Source organism: Aulonocara sp. 'chitande type north' Nkhata Bay, linkage group LG10 (assembly GCF_057382095.1).
Source record: "Aulonocara sp. 'chitande type north' Nkhata Bay isolate Kocher_YH1m ecotype deep benthic linkage group LG10, A_spYH_male_GT1.1, whole genome shotgun sequence".
In the NCBI taxonomy this organism is placed as follows: domain Eukaryota; kingdom Metazoa; phylum Chordata; class Actinopteri; order Cichliformes; family Cichlidae; genus Aulonocara; species Aulonocara sp. 'chitande type north' Nkhata Bay.
The window spans coordinates 13,507,845-13,526,448 of record NC_141353.1 but is presented as its reverse complement, the minus strand read 5'-3'; the positions used below and the strand labels follow the sequence as shown (position 1 = coordinate 13,526,448).

Sequence of the window (18,604 nt, the reverse complement as noted above, 5' to 3'; positions counted from 1 at the left end):
ACAAAACATGTAGATTTGTAATCCTGTGGAGACTTAACCTACCACAAATCAGGGATACGACGATATGCAACAGTACAGATTACTGTTTTTTGGTTTCATGTGCACTGAAGAAAGATGCTTGCATTGTTTTTGTTAAACTAAAATAGATTACATAGTTCATAATCCTGTAGGATATACAGTGTCTGATTATTATTGTGAGGAGCCAGAGAAAGAATATTTTTAAAGTGCCATTATAACATTTGGCAGGGGGGAGGGGATTCCCTGCTGATACGTGTATGCTGTAGTGCTCACATTCCTCCACTGTGACTAGATGGTTTTGAGCTATTTTTTTGACTGGCGTATGTATTAAAAGTGCATATTGTTGCCAAGTGTGTTCTCAGTTGGAAACATATCAAAACCACTTGAAAAGCTATAGGAATAGAAGAAAGAGTCTACTGAATTGCTGTGTGAAGACAGAACGCTCCAGATGAGGGTGTTCAGTGACCTTTTTAAAGTAAACACTCTGAGAGATGGAAGCTCTGAGTCACGACACGGGGAAACAAGAGAAGAAGTCCTTGAAGATTTGAAAAAGAGTTTGTAGTGACGAAAAGAGTTTGGTTTTATTTATTTTTTTAAGGGAAATAAAAATCATCTCAAGGTCACAGTCACATTGCAATTACTGTGACGCCCACATCAAAGAGAAAAGCTCTTATTATTACCGTGAGTCAATGATGTGGTGTTTGTGCTGTGGAAAGCCAGAGCTCACGTTGTAATGACACCACAGTGAGGGTGGAGATGTTTGAAAGAAATCAGTGATTTGTTTAGATCAGTCCTCGTGTTACGGGCTCCTGCGAAGACTTTCCTAGGGTAACACCTAGTGGACAAATGGGTCAGCGCAACCCCCGATAGAGCGTGTGCATCACTGAATACATAATGCGACCCTTGGCTGCTCCTTGTCAGAGAGAATTAAAACTTGGGTGGCTGCAGTCTTACCGTCGAGCCTGTTTACACAGTGGAAAACTGCTAACCCTTTGGCACAGACGTCGTTTTCACAGCACAAAACTACAAGCGATGGAATAAATGATGCATTAATTCCATTTAGATGTTTCTCTATCAGAGTCCTGGTGCTGTGATTGCTCCCGCCGTCATGTCTCACTGAGTGTTGTTACATTCTTTATAACACCAGCTGAAATATACACTATGAAAGAAGTTAGCTTAGGCAGTGGAGGAAAATTGATTAATTAAACACTACTGTGCAAAAGTGAAGAGTCACCCCTCCTTTCTTTATGTTTTGCTTCCTAGGAGCCAGACTTTCTTTTCATTTAAAAGTGATATTTAACAATGGATCTGATTTCAGAAGTTTTTCTCTGCTTCAGCTGATCCATCTGCTGTTCACTGAAGTCTCATCAGAAATGGTCTCAGTGGGGTGGGGTGTGGGGGGAGGCTGTCAAAAAGCCATTCTTAAGGAAGGGAAACAAGGAGAAAATGCTGACATATGGACTAAAAATCAGCTGCAACAGGTCTCTTGGACTGATCGATACTGAATAAAGTTGGTTTTACCAAATATTGACTTTCACGTTCAATGGAATTGTACAAACTGTTTTTGCCTTATATACTGTATTTTCATGTATACTTACTTAAACAAATAAACGAGGGGTTGAGCTCAAGAGTTTTGCATGGTACTGTTTGTGAAGGCACAGAGGAAACTCGTCTTTATTTGTAGTAAACAAGATTTTATTTGGGAGCAAAATTACAATAGAACATCACAATAAAAAAAAATCCATTACAAATACAGAGTAGACCTAAAACATGGGCTAGCAGATGATGCCTGACTTTAGGCAGCTGTTATTTAAGACCATGTGTTTATACTGATGATTGTTATTACAGTGACTAAGAGAAAAAAGTCTGCTAATTTCACACGCAAAGTGCGCAGTACCACTGATACTACACTAATTCTGATATTGCACTAATGCATCATTTATGCAATCAACAGTTTTTGTTTAGAATATCCACGTTTTACTGTTCTCTGTATACTGCAGAGGTGGGTAAATATGGTTGAAGATTAGAAAAAATACTCTTTCTAAAAATAAGACTTTTGAAAATAAATCGACAGAATATTGTTGGTAAATAAAAGCATAACTATCCAACATGAGTTTTACACGCTCATTAAGACACATTAGTATGAGCAGCAGCTTCTTTTTTATGGTCTAAAACACGGAGCGTTAGAGGCTTAAACGACACTGCTGACTACTGGCTCAGGCTTGGCAGCTGGTTGCTACAATAACGAAAGAGTTCACCCAAACTCTTCTTTCCCATTCGCCCACATGTCATGTTGTTTTCTGTGCTCATGTTTGTACAAAGTCACCTAATTTCTATGTTTACAGCATGTGGTAGCAACTACTTCTAGATAAGTGGTAAAAGTGTAAAAAGCATGTTTTATACTTCACAAACTGTAATGCTGTGGGGATATATTCATTATTTTGGGGGGAAAGAATGAAATTAAAGTCCACTATTTTGCCATCAGTGCTGATAATTCCATGAAATTCCTGAAACTGCACCAAATTTGACTATAACTGATTTAATGGCTTCCTCAAATGTTCCCTGAAAGCAGTTTAAGCATCTGGTTCCTGCAGTTATGGACATGTGATAATTGATTAGCTAGTTAGTGATGGCTTAGCAAGTCGTAACTCAAAACAATGGAAGATTAGTGAATACAGCCATAATACTAAATTACTCTACACAGCGCTGTACTCATATTTATATGCACAGCGAATCACAGAAGGACAATAAAGCAAGGAATGCTTTACCATTTGATTGACAAGTCATTAGCCAGGGAGAGTGTGGTGTCACCCAGTTACACAACGAAAACCGTCCCACACTCATGTCGTGTGGTTTAAAAAAACATGGCAATTTTTTTTAAAAAACATTGGGTGATTTCATGGTTGCTATGTCTATCTTTTGTATACAGTCTAAGATGTTATCTAGAAAGTGCCTTTTTGTGTTTTGATCAATCAAAATGAACTGCATTTACTACAAGAGTCAATATTCCTCCCACTTGTTAAGAGTTGTACTTTTTTTATTAGCAAACTGCTTTCCCCACAAATATGAGGTCACTGTTTGTTTCTAATTAAAAGTGATTAGCACTAAGATTAAAGGAGAACACTCTCATTATTTCTCATGTAAGTCTTTTAAAGGTTGTGGGGCTGGCTGCTTACCAAGCTTTTTCCTCGACTTAGCAAGTGCAGCACTATTAATGCTGATTAATAGCAGGCGATGTTCATGTCTTTTTATTCTATGAAGCTAACAATGAATGATGCTTCATAATAAAGGCAGCAATAATGCTGCAGGGCTTCATTATAAATACTTCCACAGTTTGACAGGAACACAGCGGACTAGTTATGTAAAAATACACTTGTTATTAAAGAAAAAAAAAAGCTGTGATGTTCTGTGCCATCCATAGCCCACTCGAAGAGTATGACTGTGTGAACTGGTTCTATTAGACGCTGCCCACAGAGAGCATCACAGTAACTAAAATTCCCCTCCTCATACACCTCCTCATCCTCTCCCTCCTTCAGTGAATGGCAGCTTTGTTTAAGCTGTCAGGATCAATTATATCTTGCTCCCATAAACAAACATCATGGTGGAGAAGTGGAAACGAGCAGCCCCTCCAGCCGCCCCCCAGAGGATGTGCCCTTCCAGTCTTTCCCCAAATCCCAAATGCTGGGTGTTTTCAATACGTGACCAACACAGTTACTTTGACTTGGCTTTCTGTTTGGGCACATTCACAGCTGAAATTGCAGGTTTTGGTGCAGGGGCTGGAGGGGGCCTCACCGAATCGTACACACTGGAGAACCTACAACAAAACGGGGGCATCACAATGAAGAAAATACCAACACCGAAGAAAAAGCCACAATTTTGCTAGCATGACATGACCAAGAACAGAAAACAATATCACATAAATGGGTAGCTCACTTACAGGCTTTTGACTCTCTTTAGAAAAGCTCTGACGGCTCTAGCAATCCTTCTTATCCGCACCTGTCACCAAAATATCACAAAGGTCAGTGCAAACCAGCAATTTCTGCATCTTACATAGAATTACATGCGATTTTTACTAAGATATGTTTCTGTTTTGTTTGGTTTTAACTATTAATCAACTTTGCTGAATCATTTTCATTGAAATTTTTTTTAACATAAAATAAACTCACCTGCTGCTTTTTGTACAGCAAAGGAAGGGAGAAAACAGCGATCACAGCTGGACAGACAAATTATTCATGTAAATGACTGGACTGCTACTTTTAGAGCACTCTAGCTGAGCACTCTAAACACTTTCTACTACCAGCCACATTCATCCATTCACACACACATTTAGGCTCCACTTTCAATCTTTGTTTTTGAGAGCTTTGTCTAACATTCACACACACACACACTTCAGTAGATGCATCAGAGGCAGCTCAGGGCTCAGTATCATGCTCAAGCATGCTTTAATATGCAGTGTTGAGGAGCCAAGGATCAATCTACCAACCTTCCAATCAGTAGATGACCCACTCTACCTCCTGGGCTTTATGTCACTTTAGCATTGCACAAAAATAATCTAATTGGTTCTAATGAAAACATTCTCCTACTTAAATAATTGGTGCAAACCAGTCATCTGAGGCGACTGATGGAGGCATGACTTCAAAAGGAACTTGAGGTTTGCAGTAAAAGTTATTCCTTAAATCTTAACCGTCATGTGCAAAGTGCTTTTTTCTGCCTAAACCCAGTCACACTTTAACTACTGAGATGATAGATCACTCATGAGTCTTACAAAGAGGAAGATACATTTGAAGGTGCTGGGAGCTTAATATATGTAGGTGGAGGAAAGAGACATGGAGGAAATTAGATACGTGTGTTAGCACAAAGCATAAGTATACAGCGGGTGCAACTTACCACTTATTACCAGGGTCAGTCCATTAGTTTGGATGCCAACATAGGTCAGCAGATACAGAAGCACAACAAACTGAGAGAAAGAGCACAGAAAAAGATTACTGAACAGTTTAATAGTTTAGTTTATTAACTGTAATTTGATTTGTGAATGATGCTGCTTTAATAAATGTCTCGCTGAGATTTAAAGCTGCTGAATGTAGTCTTGATCCCATGAGAAAATGAACACTGCATGGTGGCTCTGTTTAATTTTTAGCTGCTTTTAAGCAATATAGCCTGGATTAAAACAGTACAGCTGCTCAGAGCCCCACACGAGCGTGTGTGGTGTGTAGCTGCCACCAGGTGGCACCAAAGTCAAAAAGTCTTTTAATCTTGGCTTTGTGACATCTATACTATTGCTTTACCATCACACTCATACCTTAATAGAGTCAAATATGTTTTCAATGAAAATGAGCCGTTTGATTTCTGTGACAGCAAATGCGATCAGCAGCACCGTCTCCTCCACCAGCATCACCGTCTCCTTATTTGTCAGAGAGCTGTCGTAATCCAGACATGACCTAAGCACAGGATAACACATTTGTGAGAAAGTTCAACATGCTTCCAGAAAGCAGAGGAGCAGCATATTTAGCTGGAAAAGAAAAACCTGTGTGTGAACACTGATGGACTCACTGAAAGGGGTGAACCCCAGGGTTCCAGCGCAGGAGCTCCAGGAGCTTATAATAAAAACGGAGGGGGAAGGTGATGCACATGACACCCAGAAAGACGTTGGAGACCACAGTCACGGCACTAAGCTGGAACAAGCTGGCCAGACCGATTACCAGCCCTGTAAACACCACACCAGTCCTCCACATGTGGCGCCAGTACACCAGATCCACAACTGCAAAGCAATTAAGCACAAGACATCATCTTAAATGAGTGATGCACAGAGAGCGCGGTATATCTGAGTGAATATGCAACTGAAATGGGAAGTTGTTAAGCTTAAATTAGATACAGGCTAATGTTTCTTATACTTCATGACCTGACTGTGAAGCAGGGTTACCAAGAGTGGTAACATGACAGAAGGGTGTAGAGAAGTCGATAAAACTGGAGTGGAGATAAAACTAGCAACGAGGCAGTAAGTAGTTCAAAATGAGGAAAGTACTGAAAACCCAGGAAAAGAACTTATCTATCTCTACTTATTTTAATCCCACAGAGGTCAGTTATGTTGTTGATAATTTTACTTCTTCACTGTGTAGGACTCTGGATATTGTAGCTCCTCTGAAAAAGACCTCCTACTATAACTCTCAAATCAAATATGCACCTTAAAGCAGATAACTCCAAAGCTGGAGAGTAAATAGGATCTCAGTAATTTAGAAGATTGTCATTTAGTCTGGAGAAATACTGCTGCTTTGTAAAAAAAAAAAAAAAAAAAAAAAAAGCCCTTCGTAAAGCTAGAAAACCTTACTGTTCATCACTGATTGAAGAACGTAAGAACAGCCCTAGGTTTCTCTTCATTAGTGTAGCCTGACTGACAAAAAGTCAGAGCACTGTTAAGCTAACCATTCCTTTAACATTAACATTAACATTATTTGAAGAATGTCAGTCAGGTTTCAGAGCTCATCACAGCACAGAAACAGCTTTAGTGAAGGTTACAAATGATCTTCTTATGGCCTCTGACAGTGGACTCATCTCTGTGCTTGTCCTGCTAGACCTTAGTGCAGCATTCAATACTGTCGACCATAATATCCTATTAGAGCGATTAGAACATGCTGTAGGTATTACAGGTACTGCACTGCAGTTGTTTGTATCATATCTATCTATTAGACTCCAATTTGTGCATGTAAGTGGAGAGTCCTCTTCACACACTAAGGTCAATTATGGTGTTCCACAGGGTTCAGTGCTAGGACCAATTCTGTTTACATTATACATGCTTCCCCTAGGCAGCATCATTAGAAGACATAGCATACATTTTCACTGCTATGCAGATGACACCCAGCTCTATCTGTCCATGAAGCCAGATAACACACACCAATTACTTAAACTGCAGGAATGTCTTAAAGACATAAAGACCTGGATGGCCGCTAACTTTCTGCTTCTTAATTCAGATAAAACTGAGGTTATTGTACTCTGCCCTGAAAATCTTAGAAATATGGTATCTAACCAGATTTTTACTCTGGATGGCATTACCTTGGCCTCCAGTAACGCTGTGAGGAACCTTGGAGTCATTTTTGACCAGGACAATGCATATATTAAACAAATATGTAAGACTGCGTTCTTCCATTTGTGCAACATCTCTAAAATTAGAAATATCCTGTCTCAGAGTGATGCTGAAAAACTAGTTCATGCATTTATTACTTCCAGGCTGGACTACTGTAATTCATTATTATCAGGATGTCCAAAAAACTCACTGAAAAGCCTTCAGCTAATTCAAAATGCTGCAGCAAGAGTCCTGACAGGGACTAGAAAGAGAGAGCATATTTCTCCTGTTTTGGCTTCCCTTCATTGGCTTCCTGTTAAATCCAGAATTGAATTCAAAATCCTGCTCCTCACATACAAGGTCTTAAATAATCAGGCCCCATCTTATCTCAATGACCTTGTAGTACCATATCACCCTATTAGAGCACTTCACTCTCGCACTGCAGGCCTACTTGTTGTTCCTAGAGTATTTAAAAGTAGAATGGGAGGCAGAGCCTTCAGTTTTCAGGCCCCTCTTCTGTGGAACCAGCTTCCAGTTTGGATTCGGGAGACAGACACTATCTCTACTTTCAAGATTAGGCTTAAAACTTTCCTTTTTGCTAAAGCATATAGTTAAGGCTGGACCAGGTGACCCTGAATCCTCCCTTAGTTATGCTGCAATAGACGTAGGCTGCCGGGGGATTCCCATGATGCATTGAGTTTTTCCTTTCCAGTCACCTTTCTCACTCACTATGTGTTAACAGACCTCTCTGCATTGAATCATATCTGTTATTAACCTCTGTCTCTCTTCCACAGCATGTCTTTTATCCTGTCTTCCTTCTCTCACCCCAACCGGTCGCAGCAGATGGCCGCCCCTCCCTGAGCCTGGTTCTGCCAGAGGTTTCTTCCTGTTAAAAGGGAGTTTTTCCTTCCCACTATCGCCAAAGTGCTTGCTCATAGGGGGTCATATGATTGTTGGGTTTCTCTCTGTATCTATTATTGTATGATCTACTGTACAATATAAAGCGCCTTGAGGCGACTGTTGTTGCGATTTGGCGCTATATAAATAAAATTGAAATGAAATAAAAATGAAATACAAGATCTTGAATAATCAGGCCGTATCACCCCATTAGCTCTCAGACTGTGTGCTTACTTGTGGTTCCTACAGTATTTAGAAGTAGATGGAGAGACAGACGCCATCTCCACTTTTAAGATTGGGCTTAAAACTTTCCTTTTTGCTAAAGCACATAGTCAGTGCTGGATCAGGTGAACCTGAATCCTCCCGTAGTTATGCTGCAGTAGGTGTAGTCTGCTGGCGGATTCCCATGATGCATTGAGTATTTCTCCTTCAATCACAATTCTTACTCTCTTTTTGTTTATACATCTCTCTGCATTTAATCATTACTTATTGTTAATCTCTGGCTCTCTTCCACAGCGTGTGTTTTGTCCTGTCTTCCTCCAGTCGCAGCAGATCGCTGCCCCTCCCTGAGCCTGGTTCTGCTGGAGGTTTCTTCTTGTTAAAAGGGAGTTTTTTGCTTCCCACTGTTGTCAAAGCGCTTGCTCACCGGGGCTATATGATTGTTGGGGTTTTCCCTGTTTTCTTGGTATTACTGCAGGGTTACATTAGGGTTACCTTACAATATAAAGCGCCCTGAGGCTGTTGTTGTGATTTGGTGCCGTGTAAATAAAAATTAATTCATTTGGTTTTGAAAACATATGAGGTATACAAAAGATGCCATGTGCTACTTTTGCTAGTACAGTGAATGTTTTAAACTAAAGTTAAACAGATGCTATGAGTTGCTGTATCATATTCTCCCTTTTCTCTCTGATAAGTCCCACTGTGGATATTTGAACTGTTTTGAGCCATAAATAGAGACTGAGACTTTTTCACATGGTCTCATAAAAGTCATCTAAAATTCTCTCTACCACAACGACCACAGCCAGCGGGTGTTTGAAAAATGGACACATTGTTATTTAAAGTGTGGATAAGAAAGAGAAAAGGGTAACGAAGACAAATGACAAAACAATTTTACAGAAAATGAAGGACACCCTCACCTCGTTTCATGCCATGCCATGCTCCTTTATTAAAGGAGAAAATCTTTCTGAATGAATGCTGTTTTTAATGGGATCTGTACATGTCTGAAAGTAAATCATAAATCCTTAGATTAGACACTAGATCCTTACCCACCAACATTACACGAGCATCCTAACTGCAGCACAAATTTAAGATCATTTTATGATTAAAACAGATTATTTAAAAGCAGCAGAGTATTGCTGGTTTTCATAGTTGGGTTTCCTGAGAATTATAAAAGTAGATGTATTCTTATTCATTTATAAAAACAGAAACATTAATGCTGTCACACCAGTGAAGTCACTTCAAAGCTGGGCACAAGTACGCCCTCTCATTCTTATCCGAATAACTGGAGTTATGTGTTATCAGAAGTAAAACAGCCCTGACAAGACAGCATTTCTTATCTCCTATAACAATTTAAGCCTTTACAAATAAAACAAACTACATTCAGTCAGCAGTGGGCTCTCATTTAGCTCAATCCCATTCAGCCCATCTGTCGACCAAATGAAAGACACACTGGATTCAGTGTTTAACTTGCCATCCTGCCTGCATTCACACCTGCACAGCAGAGGGAAAGTAAATAAATTCCCTTCTTCTCCACCTGACAGCTGCACTCTGACCCCGTCTGCTCTCCTTCACTTTACTTAAAGCTGTCAATATTGGTTTCCTTACGTTTGGTGGCCATTTCAGCGGCGGTCCTGCTTGCTCTCCTCTCTTTCTTGTGCTTCCACCGTTGGCTTGCACTCCAGGCTTTTTTTGGCCACCCCAGCTCCGTCAGCAATATAAGGCCCGGCTGGCCTAATTTTATCCTGTATTGGATTCACACACACTCAAATTGGGAACTTGAGACTTGAGCATGTACATGCCCCACAGCTTGTAGAGGCTAATGCTTCCTCAACCAGTTGGTGGCTGATTTGCACACAGAGGCCTTTCCATGCACGACAGACCATGACAGGTTTTTTTTACGTAAAATGATCATCAATCCAAACTGATAAGAAAACAACTAATGTTAGCAGGAAGCTAATGCCAAAAGCTGCGTGCTACAGCACTGACATCAAGCTGAATACATACAGTCACTGCAGTCACTTGCCACGTTTTACAGATAAGCAAGAAAGATGAGTTTCTCTATAGATTTATTATTCACTCTGCACAAATATCCCTCATGACACCTTCTGTGTGTCAGACCAAAACACGGCGCCAAACTCGCCTCGCCATCTGTATATTTAACACTTTCACTCACACCTTTAAAGCTCTAAAGATAACATAAGAACAACCTTATAAAAGAGGAAATCCATGTTAGAAAAGCACAGGCTCAGATGTATACTATAAAAGGGAGCTGTACTAACATTTGTATTTTAAAAAGCCATGATGTGTTTGCTGTACGGTATTTAGTACGAATTAAGGGTGTTATATAACTGTTATTCAACAACTGATATATTGCTAATTAATAGTGTCTAATACACATATGAAAATAAAAGTATGTACTTTTTTTTGTATGCTCTTCTACATTTATGGTTGTAGAGGGCTATACTGACGTGTCCTATCCTAGCACTGTGGCTTCATATCAAAAGGATTCTTGCTGGACCCTTCTGAGTTGCATTAGGATGTTCTTCCTGTGCTTGTATGGCTCTCGACAGTTACTCTAGAGAGCCATGTAAGCAGAATAAGGGCATGTATGTTAGATTAACTGGTGATTCTACACTGATCATACATTCAATTCAGATTTATTTATATAATATAACTCCAAACCACAACAGCAGTCACCTCAAGGTGCTTTATACTGTAAAGTAAAGACCCAACAGCATCAAAGCGAAAACCCTAATGATCCGACGATCCCCTATGAGTGCAAGCACAATGGCAATGTTGTTCATGAAAACGAGATCTCTGCAGTGAAAATCTGACATTAGCGTGAAAAAAAGGATGGAGAGATAAAAACTGTTGATCAAGCCGAGGAACATCTAACACATCTATTCTGCCTCCTCTTGGCAGGTGGTGACAAAACAAACTAATGTTTATTTTTATGGCGTGTATCACTTTGACAAGTGGTTTTTACACCATCATGACTTATTAGGTGTTAAAAAAAAATCCTCCCTTCTTGTCTGATTGCAGCTTTACTAATATCTGTACCCAAGTCAGAGTAATGTGGAGAATTACACAGTGGTGATGTCACTGATGTTCACTGCACAGATGTAAGCTGTTGTTTGGGGAACGGGGCCAAACAAAAACAGCTGTAAGTCCTGTTATGGTGATTAATCATGAAAATAAAAATTGCAGTTTAAATGGCGAAGACACGCATATTTCTGCCTCTGTGATTATAAAACGCAGGAATTTTAAAAGTTTAAACAGTTTCAGTTTCTAAATAACATCAGAAAAAATAAGTAATAAAATAAACATTTCATTACTGAGCAGATATTGCAAAAAAATACAGTCTATCTCCCGCCTAAAGAATGAACGCAGCTTTGATTTCAGGAAAAAACACCTGTGGTTTGAAGTGTATGTACTATTATTGTGTTTAATAAACAAAAAGATAAGGACAATATACGATCAGTTTAACAGGATCAACCTCCAACCTCTGTGTGTCTTCTTCAAACCATCTCACACTTTGTGCTGCGTGTCCGACAGTACTGTAATCCACAAGCCTATAATCCCGACCGATCAAAGGTTGAGATTAGGAAAGATGTGGGAGGGGCAGAGAGCTGCAGACAGGAGGATGGTGAGTGAGAGTGAGCGCAAACATGACAGTGGCAAAGCAAGCCAGGCAATGATTGGTGCGCACAAATAGCCAGCCAATCACAGCACGGGCAGGGAAAATAACAAGGCAAGGGAGAAGCTGGTGAAAGAGGGAAGAGCTATGAAAAAGCGAGGGAGAAGGTGAAATCTCAGCAGCACAGAGAAGAGGCCAAACAAGCAGGAGCGGAAGGATGATCGGAGGTGAAAGCGCTGATCAGTGAGGTCTCCAGAGAGGGAGAGGAGAAGAAAGAGATGAGCAGCAAGAGGGGGGTAAGCAGCCAGCACACACAACATCCATCAGCTCAGGCAGCCATGCTCTGAGCCCTGGAGCAGCAGGGCTACGCAGACACTGCACAGGCCCCACATCAGGCCTATAGCTCAGCCCTCCATCCCGGCCAGCAACACCGGGGCAGGGACAAGACAAGATTCCCTTCACAACACCTGTGCATAAAAGCCATGAGGACAGCCAGGAAGGGCAGTGTAGAGATGCCTGCGTTTGTGCGCCAGCTGGTGAAAGAAACAGAAAAGAGGGTCAGCTCTTTCTTCAAAGGGGGCCGTGGAGGAACAGCAGAAGGAGAGCAGCAAGGGGAGGGGGAGAAGGAGGAGGTCATCCCCAGCCCCTACCTAGACCGGCCAGTCCTGGACAAGCTCACAGAGGAGGGCTGCGCCCGCTGGGGCCTCACCTATGCCCTAGGAAGTATGCAGGGCTGGAGGGCCAACATGGAGGACTTCCACAACTGTGTGCCACAGCTGGGTGGAGAGCTAGCTGACTGGAGCTTCTTTGCAGTGTTCGATGGCCATGCAGGCAGCACGGTGGCTCAGTACTGCTCCCAACACCTTCTGGGTCACATCCTGGCTACGGGTGAGAGATCTGTTCAGTGACACCTGACAGTGTGTGTGTGTGGGTGTGTGTGTGGGTGTTATCTTATAAGGATATTATTTTATGAGATATTCAGAATTTTAAACAGGCTGGTGATTTTCCTTTGTTATTAGTCATCAATATGATGACTGCTATAGCTGCTGGGTTCAGAAAATACTGTTTGTGCTCACAGATGGAATAGGACCAGAAGATGACCCGCCAAAAGTGAAAGGGGCCATCGAAGAGGGCTTCCTCCAGACAGACAAGCACCTGCACTCTGTGGCCCGTCGAGAGGGCTGGGAGAGGGGCGGCACCACTGTGGTGGCCACTCTCATTTCGCCATATTACATCTACTTTGCCAACTGCGGTGACTCAAGGGCCATGCTGTGCCGGTCTGGGCAGGTCTGCTTCTCCACTGAGGACCACAAACCTTACAGCCCTCTGGAGAAAGAACGTATTGAGAGCGCGGGTGGCTCCGTGTCCCTCCAACGGATCAACGGCTCCTTGGCAGTGTCACGCGCTCTGGGAGACTTCGGCTACAAGGGGGCAGAGAACCGGACCCCGAGCCAGCAGATGGTTTCACCTGAGCCAGAAGTGTGTGTGGTGGAGCGCTCGCCGGCAGATGAATTCCTGGTGCTCGCCTGTGATGGCGTGTGGGACACCATCAGCAACGAGGAGCTGTGCGCCTTCATCCACAACCGGCTGCGTGTCTGCACCGACCTGAGGGACGTCTGCACTCAGGTCATTGACCTCTGCCTCTATAAGGTCAGCACTGTTACACATACTTACTGCATGCACTTGTGTTGCTGTTCAGTAGTCTGAATAACAAATCCTTTCAACTGATTAAAAACACAATTTCAGTTTCAAGCTGAGTTACATAATTTTTAATCAGCTTTGAATTTTATGGCTTCTAATCAAGTAAAGTAATCTACTACAAGACTGACTGTGTTTTTAAACAAAGACATAATGGACTGGATATTCATTTTGATATAAGGTAATGGGCTCTGCTTCCTCTTTTAAAGATAACCCTTTAAAAGTTCTGAGGTTGTAAAGGGTGCAGAGTCACACGTGGAAATATTTTCCTACTACATAAATTTTCATCTCTGCAACTAAAAACTTATCTTGAGGTAAAACTGTTTTAAATCAAAAATAAGCACGAAGTCACCATTAAAGTTTGGCCCATGTTGGTCCTGAGAACCCACTGAGTTTTAGGAAAAAACACGAGATAAAACAGAAGCAGACTAAGTGAACTTCCTCACTAATTCTATAGCACATGCAGCATATTTGTGAAAGGTGCTCCAAAGTCAATAAACACATCCATATATGGAAGCTTAGAATATAAAAGTTTTTTTTTAAATCCATAGATAAGTAATGTTCTTCTTAGAGTGTGCTAATGTAAGCTCTCAGGGTCACTTTCTCATGGAGCTGAGGGGAGCTGCAGAGTGAGATGACAACTGAGGCCCGAGCAGAGGCACATACAAGACGTGCGCCTTTTGTTAAATGTCTTGTTTTCTTCTTAGTTTAAAATGTCATGCCAGTCCTGTGTGGTTAAATGTGGCTTTTCCTGATCCTTTTCAGCAAGTTCTGCCATACGTATCAATCCATTTACAGCCTACAATTTAAAATGAACAGGATCTTTGGCTGAAATGGCAAAAGTTAAAAATTTAAAAAGCAAGACTGACCTCAGCTTAAGCTTTGGTTTAGTCTCACTGAGACTGCCGCTGCTGTTCATGGTACAACAGACTATCAGACAGCCTTAAAATAGACTGCAGGGGTGTCGGAACAGGTTACATCGCATTATTCAGGGTTCCCATGAGGCCTAATTACCGACACTCTCGCTCAGAGATTTTACAGAATGTTACAGGAATGTAACGAAAGAAAGTAGATATTGGATTAAAATTACATGGCAGATTACAAGCACAGAAACACATTAAGATAAACTTGAGCCACATGTGCACTCTGTTGGGTCCTCATATCACGCTTATGTAACAGTGCTTCAGCTTGGACGTGCACAATGACCTCAAAATGTCATGCCTTCTTCCGCACTCCATTTCCATTTTGCAGCTCCCCTGAGTCTGTGTGACATTGGAGTGCAAACGCTGATGTGAAGAAAAAAAAAAGATCTATTTGTAAAACTGCTCAAGTGGGATGTTTCGTGAGTTGACATTTGTAAGGTCAGCCATCATTACTCACCTCTGCTGATGCCGTTTTGTTCCACAGGGCAGCTTGGACAACATCAGCATCATCTTGCTGTGCTTCCCTGGAGCCCCCCAGCTGTCAACAGAGGCATTACACCAGGAGGCTGAGCTGGAGGACCTGCTAGAGTCCAAGGTGGCAGGTGTGTGGGTAAAGATGCTTTGCAAAGGACAGTGACAACCTTCATATTAGCAACCTGGAGTCTGTTTTTGCCATGGTGTAATGTTTCAATTCTCTTTGGTGTTTCAATGGTTTGCAAAAAAAAAAGTTTGAACGATTTGTTAATCAATGTTGTTTTTCCAAGATAATTATTTAAATGATTTCTGACATCACGTGTCTTGGGTAAAAAACAAAAGCAAAACACCAAATCTGTGATTCTTGCCATGAACCTATTTACTTGTGAACACGGGCACTATCATTTATTCTGAGTAAGTCCCACATTTACCCTAGTGTGGTAAATACTCATTAGAAATCCTGATGTGTATTGATCCACAGCTGAAAATAGTCCTAAAAACTCTGCTCTTTACAGACTTTTGCCTAAATCTAAAGTGTCCAGTGTATATTAGAAAGAAACTCTCTAAAAATGCATCTTTCTTTTTAATCAGAGATTTATGATGAGCTGTGTGTCAGAGGGGAAGAGCCTGAGCTGCTGTCCGTCCTCACAGTTCTTGCATCCACTGTCATCCCTGGATTACCACCAGGTGGAGGCATACAGAGCAAGTAAGACACAAATGAGCATCTATGTGCATTTGTGCATGTAAACCACGTTCTGCTGGATGCAATAGTGATTACATTGTGTTACTTCTGTGTGTTACAGGAGGAACTGCATTATCTCTGCTTACTATCAACAACGTGATGCGCACAAGCCCATGATACCAAATGTGAGTGACAGTTACAATTAGGTCCATACGTTTTTGGACAATGAGACTTTTTTTTTGATAGTTTTTCCTCTCTGCACCAACGCAGTGGATTTTAAATCAAACAGTAGAGATATGATTGTAATGTTTCTTCAGCTTTAATTAAAGAGGCTTTACAAAAGGATTTACAATAATGTGCAAACCACTGGTTACAGTCAAAAACAAGAATGCAGGATTAGACTTTGCCCAAAAAACACGGTTCTGTAAAAAAAAGAAATGTGTTATGGCATGGGCCTGTAAGGCTGCCAGTGGAACTGGGTTATTAGTGTTTATTGATGATGTGACTGCTGATAGAAGCAGCGGGATGAACTGTGAGAGTACAAAGCTGTACTCTCAGCTCAGGTTCAGCCAAATGCTACAAATCTGATCAGGCAGCACTTCACAGTGCAAAAAGATAAGGACCTAAAGCATTGTGCAAAGGCAACCCAAGAGTTTCCTAAAGCACAGAAAAGGAATATTTTTCAATGGCCAATTCAGTCAACTGATCTCACTGGGACAGAGCATGCTTTTACTAAAGTGACTGAAGACAATAGTGATGGCAGAAAGACCCACAGTCAAGCTGCAAGTGAAGGCAACTGCAGTAAAGGTTTGGAAGAGCATCTCAAGGGAGGAAAGAGCATTTATTGGTGTCAGGGGCCTCTCTGTCTACAACCAAGCAAAGGATTTTTACCTGAGTCATAAAAACAATCCTCATATGCACATTTATGGTAAAACCATGTCTGCACAGTCAATGCAAACTTTTTTGATAAACCCCTTGAATTAAAGCTGAAAGGCTGCACTGTAATTATATCTTGATTGGTTGATGTAAATATCCACTGTCATGATGTAGAAAGGCAAAAAAACAACTAATGGACCTAACAATACAAGTAAAAAGACATTGTTATTACACAGTGAGCTCACTCTTTGTTACTTTATCTGTCTGTCTGTTCAGGGTCTGGGAGGCTCTTGAGAAGGCCAAGGGATTTAGATTTTGTCTCCAAAGTTCCTCAAAGGAAAGGGACTGTAATAAATGTGAATATTAAACCTGTTTTTTTTTTTCATGTGTGCAGTTTCACAACAAGACAATGGTGTTTGTTAGCAGCACCATCTTGTCATGACAAAAAAAATGCAAAAACAGATCTAGTAAAGCCTGATACTTTATATTTATACAAGAAAGATATTTTGTAAAAATGACTCAGAGACACTGACCCAGCAACCAAACCTCAACCTCAATAAACAGAAAGTGCAGATGACAAATTGAACTGAATAACAACCAACTGTGGCATAGTTCGTTTTCATTGGATAAAATAAGAAAGATTAGTACATGCAGGGTTGCATTTTGAAAATTATGATTTAAGACTGTACATATGTGTGTGTGCATGTGTGTGTGCGTATTAAAGAATGAACAGGTTTACCTTTCCTCTTCAGGAAACATTGTCACCATTAAATAAAACCTAGCATGCAGCTAACATGTGTCCATTTGTTGTGACAGGAAATGCTAGTAGTTCATGAGACAGCTCGTGGGGATGCGCACAATCTTTTTCCCTCGTTGCTGTGAGTGAAAGGCAAATAAACTCATTAGATATCTGACTACTCACAATTCATGTCACGGGATCTAAAAACGTTTTTGACAAAGTGTTTTACATTTTCAAAAACAAGAACAAAATATGTCAAATTTGAAATACCTTACAAATGGAACTAAAAGTCTCCCCCCTAAAATGCATCCCGCTGTGATTACTGTCTAAATTTACATGAATGCGTTCAGCATGTACACAATTTGCAATTCTTTCTAAACATATATTATTTCTAAACACATTCAAAGGTAAAGTTTACATGAAATGGGATTTTCTCCATGAACTGATGCCTTATTCCCCTTTTTTACAGCTGACAAAACAAACAGCACCAGAGCGGGTCAGTTTCTGGATGAGTTATTTTACTGCTTACTGCATTGTAACATTACGTCAGCGAGTCATTTTCTGTGTTACATTAAGGAAATTACATTAAGTGTCACTATTGTTTTAAATCTAAATAAAGAATATTTGTCTGATGACTTGCTGTGCTCGTTTCTTAAATAATTCATTTTGAACACAGTGAAGACAAAGTATGAGCGGCGACTGCCGAAAATGGGTGATTATGATTTCTATGGAAGTTTTTAACCTCACACTCATCATCTACTCACAAAAACCCTCCTTATAAATGAATGAATTACAAACGGCTTTTGTTGCATAGTAAAGGATTTCATCTAGTTACCTAAATCTTTCTCTCTGCTCTGCTGACGTGATCCTGTGACTATCTGCAAAGCCCTCGTTGACATAAGGACGTCCTCTAAGAGTCATGTTTCATTAGATCTCAATTGAAAACCCTGGATCTCTTTCATGATTACTCTGAATTTCAATGACGTCCAATTGAAAAATGTCTTTCTTGGTGCTTCTGAGCTCCTGCAGTTTGTTTGAGAAGCTCTGTTTAAATACAAATCATATTTGAACTGTTTTATATATGCAGCTAGTTATCTAAGAGGAGATATTTTGGTTTCTACGTTCACTAACCACCTTATGTACAACGTTGTCTTCTGAGGAGCTCAGGGAGGGGGACATGTGCAGTGTCCTTAAATCAGCAGTCCTCTTTAAGTGCTCCTTCAAAGCTTCTCTCATCTGATTGCGTTTCTGTGAGTCAGTCACTTCAGGACATCAAACCCCTCTTCAAATGATGCTGAAGTCTTTAACACATATTTGTCCTTTAACTTCCTCTTTCACCTCACCAAACAGCGTATGAACAATTATTTGCTGTCTACAGTCTGCT

General features: G+C 40.8%; 2 protein-coding genes across 3 annotated transcripts; one reads left to right on the top strand and one right to left on the bottom strand.

Annotated features, from left to right (window-relative positions):
* Positions 1-1,677: 1,677 nt before the first annotated feature.
* rtn2b (reticulon 2b) lies at positions 1,678-9,890 on the bottom strand. Its single transcript, XM_086308306.1, has 7 exons — positions 9,797-9,890; positions 5,569-5,776; positions 5,318-5,456; positions 4,906-4,975; positions 4,185-4,231; positions 3,956-4,014; positions 1,678-3,832 (listed from the first exon to the last, which is right to left on the bottom strand). Exons 1-7 carry the CDS (start codon positions 9,807-9,809, stop codon positions 3,730-3,732), a joined length of 639 nt encoding a protein of 212 aa, XP_086164432.1. The 5' UTR covers positions 9,810-9,890; the 3' UTR covers positions 1,678-3,729.
* Positions 9,891-11,699: 1,809 nt separating this feature from the next.
* On the top strand, positions 11,700-17,855 carry ppm1nb (protein phosphatase, Mg2+/Mn2+ dependent, 1Nb (putative)). Of its 2 annotated transcripts, XM_086308303.1 has the most exons (6): positions 11,701-12,716; positions 12,907-13,478; positions 14,934-15,051; positions 15,515-15,629; positions 15,727-15,790; positions 16,758-17,855. In XM_086308303.1, the coding sequence occupies exons 1-6, from the start codon at positions 12,311-12,313 to the stop codon at positions 16,773-16,775; spliced, it is 1,293 nt and encodes a 430-aa protein (XP_086164429.1). In that variant the 5' UTR covers positions 11,701-12,310; the 3' UTR covers positions 16,776-17,855. The 2 variants fall into 2 exon arrangements, with proteins under 2 accessions (XP_086164428.1, XP_086164429.1); XM_086308302.1 differs by having other exon boundaries at positions 11,700-12,716; positions 15,727-17,855.
* Positions 17,856-18,604: the final 749 nt, after the last annotated feature.

Bases quoted from the DNA above. Each gene is read 5' to 3' on its own strand.
- rtn2b (XM_086308306.1), bottom strand. The intron at 4,976-5,317 runs GTATGAGTGTGA...TCTTTCTCTCAG, and splicing joins ACATATTTGACTCTATTAAG to TTTGTTGTGCTTCTGTATCT. The intron at 3,833-3,955 runs GTAAGTGAGCTA...GTTTTGTTGTAG, and splicing joins CTAAAGAGAGTCAAAAGCCT to GTTCTCCAGTGTGTACGATT.
- ppm1nb (XM_086308302.1), top strand. From the start codon at position 12,311: ATGAGGACAGCCAGGAAGGGCAGTGTAGAGATGCCTGCGTTTGTGCGC. The intron at 12,717-12,906 runs GTGAGAGATCTG...TTGTGCTCACAG, and splicing joins GGGTCACATCCTGGCTACGG to ATGGAATAGGACCAGAAGAT. The intron at 15,052-15,514 runs GTGTGTGGGTAA...CTTTTTAATCAG, and splicing joins GCTAGAGTCCAAGGTGGCAG to AGATTTATGATGAGCTGTGT.